Source organism: Gavialis gangeticus, unplaced genomic scaffold, assembly GCF_001723915.1.
Source record: "Gavialis gangeticus isolate Ggan-Ray unplaced genomic scaffold, GavGan_comp1, whole genome shotgun sequence".
Classification (NCBI taxonomy): domain Eukaryota; kingdom Metazoa; phylum Chordata; order Crocodylia; family Gavialidae; genus Gavialis; species Gavialis gangeticus.
The window spans coordinates 12781851-12785787 of record NW_017729009.1 but is presented as its reverse complement, the minus strand read 5'-3'; the positions used below and the strand labels follow the sequence as shown (position 1 = coordinate 12785787).

The 3937-nt window shown below is 47.2% G+C and overlaps 1 protein-coding gene across 1 annotated transcript in view; it reads left to right on the top strand.

Annotated features, from left to right (window-relative positions):
• PPDPF (pancreatic progenitor cell differentiation and proliferation factor) overlaps positions 1-2712 on the top strand; it is a 15466-nt gene extending 12754 nt beyond the window's left edge. Inside the window, 3 exon segments of the mRNA XM_019510103.1 lie at positions 1032-1109; positions 1704-1800; positions 2299-2712. Of these exon segments, the coding sequence (XP_019365648.1) occupies positions 1032-1109; positions 1704-1800; positions 2299-2413 (290 nt within the window). The 3' untranslated portion in view covers positions 2414-2712.
• The last annotated feature ends 1225 nt before the right edge of the window (positions 2713-3937 follow it).

Below are 3937 nucleotides of genomic sequence, written 5' to 3'. Positions count from 1 at the left end.
AGCTCACTAGCCATGAGCACACGACTGTGCCGAGCTCCATCGTCTACAAAAAGCAGTGCAAAATAGCAGCTGAGGAGTGGTCTCCTGGTCTCTCTTTCTCCGTCATGCTTTAGGGATACAGGGTGAGGCCAGGTGATGAGCAGGGATGTACGTAGGTTAGTGTCTCGCATCAGGAGCCAGACCTGTCCCACCTATTTGGCATCTAATTATGATCCTATCTCAACCTGCTCCATTCCCTGAAGACCTGTTAACATGCCTGCTTCTGTAAAGCACCTTCCCCAGAGTCATAGGACTATGTCTTGCAAAACCAAGGGAGGTGCTTGCTGCTTTATGTAAGCAATTTTTTTTAACTGGGTTTCAGCATGTTGCAATAGGTTCCACTTCAATTCCTAAGTACTGCTTAAATGACTAATGGTTGCAATACTTTGTCCCGAGTCAGAGGCTGACAAATGAACCTCACATAACCAGAATGATGTCACTGAGATATTTGTACCAGAAACTGAGAAATGAAGTGTGGGTTTATCTCACTTACTTGGATCCACTTTGAGTCTGATGTTCTGCAGAGGTCTCTCAACCAGTCTTATCAGGTTCTGTGCACATGAATCTTCCAGCACATTGCAATAAACTGTTGCCCACTGCATAGAAAGCAATTGGAGGTACTGCTCGGTGTCCTTGCTTGCGGACAAAACACTTTCTTAAAGGCCAGTGTGATGGGAAAGCCCTTAAGTGAGCTTTGAATCTTGTCTGGAAATATATAAAATGCCTACACTTCCCTCAGAGCTCTACACCTGTACTCCAGGGCCTTGCCACTATAAAGCTGGTACCTGCCACCCAATAGTAGGGGGAAAAAAAGGGTGATGTAGGAGAAACTGGTCCTAAGAAGTTGAAATGCAGCAAATGCTTTGCCTGCTGTGGCAAGATGTGCACTAGCAGCAGGGAGGGTGATTTTTTTTTGGCCATCATTATAGCAGCGGGTGATAGGAGAGGGCCTGGGTGGATGTTGGCCTAACAGGATATCCTCTCATTCGCAGGGCGTCTGAGTTCTACGTCCAGCAACAGCTCCTGTGGAAGTGCTGAGTACTCTGGGGAAGTTATTCCTCACCATCCGGGTAAGCACCAGCTGGTCTCTGGCCCAAGCCTTCTCTAGCTGGGACCTCTGTGCCTCACATGCTTTTGCTTTAACTCCTTACTGGAGCATCAGACAGTATTAACATGGTCTTCTGTAAGAACCAGTATAGCTACTAAAATGTTCCTGGGGCTAAAAGTGCTACCCATGGATAACACAGGGTGTTTTCAAGCAGATGTCGGTCTGCTCGGCTCTCTGAACGCCTGGATGTCAGGTGGATATTTTGACCATCTACACTGGTGTCATTTAAGTTTATGCTTTGGGAAACAAGACCTGTCTGGCAGTAGGTCTCCATGTTCCTGACTGCTAAAGTGTGTATATTAGAGACCCCATTTAAAAATATCCAGGAGGTCTTTCTCCCCTTATGCAGCCTCCTTCCAGTGTTTGGAAGATTGAGCTTTCATTTGCTCCTTTTAATTAAGGTAACAGTGCCATGTGCTGGTCATCTTAACATCTTGCCTAAACCCCTTTTTTGCTTGCTTGCTTGTTGCATGAGAATGACCTGCTCATTTCTGCTGTAGCATGTAATCGAGCTACGTGTCCCTGTCATCGTGACTTAGGCTTGCCTGCTTCCTAGGTCTTCCCAAGTCAGATCCTGGACACTGGTGGGCTAGCTTCTTCTTTGGCAAGATGCCCCACCCCATCATGACAACTGTGTCGGAGTCCCCAGAGAAGTAAGTTGCTCTTGGTGGGGGGTGTCTTTTGCTAGTCTTAACTGTGACGATAGAAAACGGTCGGAAGCGGTGGTGGTGGGGGGAGGCTGGAATATTGTCCTGAAGCTGTGAGGAGGGGACTCTCTTCCAGCAAAGCCACGATGACCGGAAGTTTAGTTCATTTTTGGTATCTGCCATTGCATGCGGCCCTCAATGCAACTAGCCCACAGGGAGCAAGGCAGTGCAGGGGTCACTTTGGCTCCCTTTACCAATAAGTGTCTGAGCAATGCATCCTGGCACCAATTTGGTCTGAGGCCAGAGCCCTTCTACCATCTGTCTAGCAAGGAGTCTAAAAAGAAAGAGCCTCTCAAGATCTGACCGTATACACCCTGCCCCTTTGCATATTAGCTGCAATAGGAACCAGGAACTGCATTTCGCCAACCTGCATAGTCGAGACCGAGGTAAGCCAAGGTGGTATCTTTTGCCTGACGGTTTTTTCCTCTGCCTTTTGTCTTCCAGATCAGGAACCTTCCAGGTGGCTAACGGCGTGATCACTTGTGGCCTGGCTCAGGAAGTAATGAGGAAGCGCCACGCCAGTGAGCCCAGCAAACCCAATGCTGGGCCCTCTGCGTGAACAGGCTGGCACCTCTCTCTGCTGCTCGCCTGGTTGCCGCTTCTGATCCAAACGCTAGGCATCAGAGCCCATTTCCCTCCCCTCCCCTCCCCACCCTCCCCCCATAGAGTAGCCAGGCTGCTTTAGGAATTAGATGTAGGTTTTTACAAAAAAGAGAAAACGCAACCAAAAATTTTTTTTCTATACCATCCTTTTGCTACTTCACTAACTTGACTACATGCTTTCCATGCGGACTTGGTAACACCTTTGTTTACTTTGTACTTGTTCAATGGAAACTAATAAACTTGAGCAGCCTTTTATATGCTGGGTGACTTGTATTCCTCTTCTCTCCAGTGTATGAGCCCTGAGCATAACTGGGCTCTCCTGGGTGTGGGAAAGCAGGGGGCTTGGAAGTGTTTCACAGGTGGACATGGGGGAAGCTGCTCTATGTGGATACTACATAATTTTTTTTCCCCATGGGTTGGTTTTTGCTGTGGGGCGGCTTCTCTTGACCCTTCGTATGAAAAAGGGGCTTCCTCATGGTGCTGTGGGTTGTTAAGAAAGCTTGAGCGTGGCTGACAGATGGGAATCCTAGTTTCCAAATCCTAGTTTTCCTTTGACAGACAGGAATCCAAACTGCAGTCCCTTCACTGGGGCTCTGTATAGGCCAAGCTGCCTAACTATGGGGGAATGTGATGTATTCCCCACTCACTTGATCAAGCTTTCCCTTTGTGTTCATAGGCCATATGTGCCAAGGAAGACATCTTACTTTCTACAGCTTGCAGTTGTAAAGGTAGCCTACCTTTGCCACCTAATCCAGTGCCAATGATGAGTGTGAAGCCCTATAGTTACTCCATAGGCTGCTGCTTTTGAGTCTTTACGTTTGAACCTGGATGCAACATAATCTTACTGGCTTTTCATGTTGCTCTCAATGCAGCTACTAGAGGATATTGGTAAAGAAGGATTTAACCTGCATATTCTGTGATGGATGGAGTGAAGGGTGCCTGGTGTGTGTCTGTATATAAATGCCCACAAATGCAGCTGTAATGCAATGTCTGGAGCTTGGCTGCTGGATGTTACCTGTGCTAAGGCACAGAATCAAGCTTGCTTATTTTTTTGGAAATGGACTTTGTCTTCTAGTTAATACCTGCCGTGCAAACAACAGCACTGCTGCACAAAAGGCTGCCTTCACCTTGCACAGCTTATCTTTATGGAGCAGGGTTTTGCACAGGCTGTTACAGACTGATTAGAGTATGCCAAGGAGAAGGTTGGCATGGCCCAAAATGGGAACTGTGATCTCTGTAGGTGCCCTCAAGCCAAAGGAATTGACCTGAGTTAATTGCTTGGGATGTTCCTTTAGTAAACTCTTAAAAGAGCACTTATCCAAGATGTTGGGCTTTAAAGATGTCTTAATTGCTGCGTTGCTGATTGGCCCTGGTGGGAAAGAGCTGCATCTGGCAATGAGTTAGGAATTGGATACTTTTCCTGATGTACTTTTTATAACCCAGGGAGAAGCAGCTTTCTAAGTTACTAGGCATTACATGA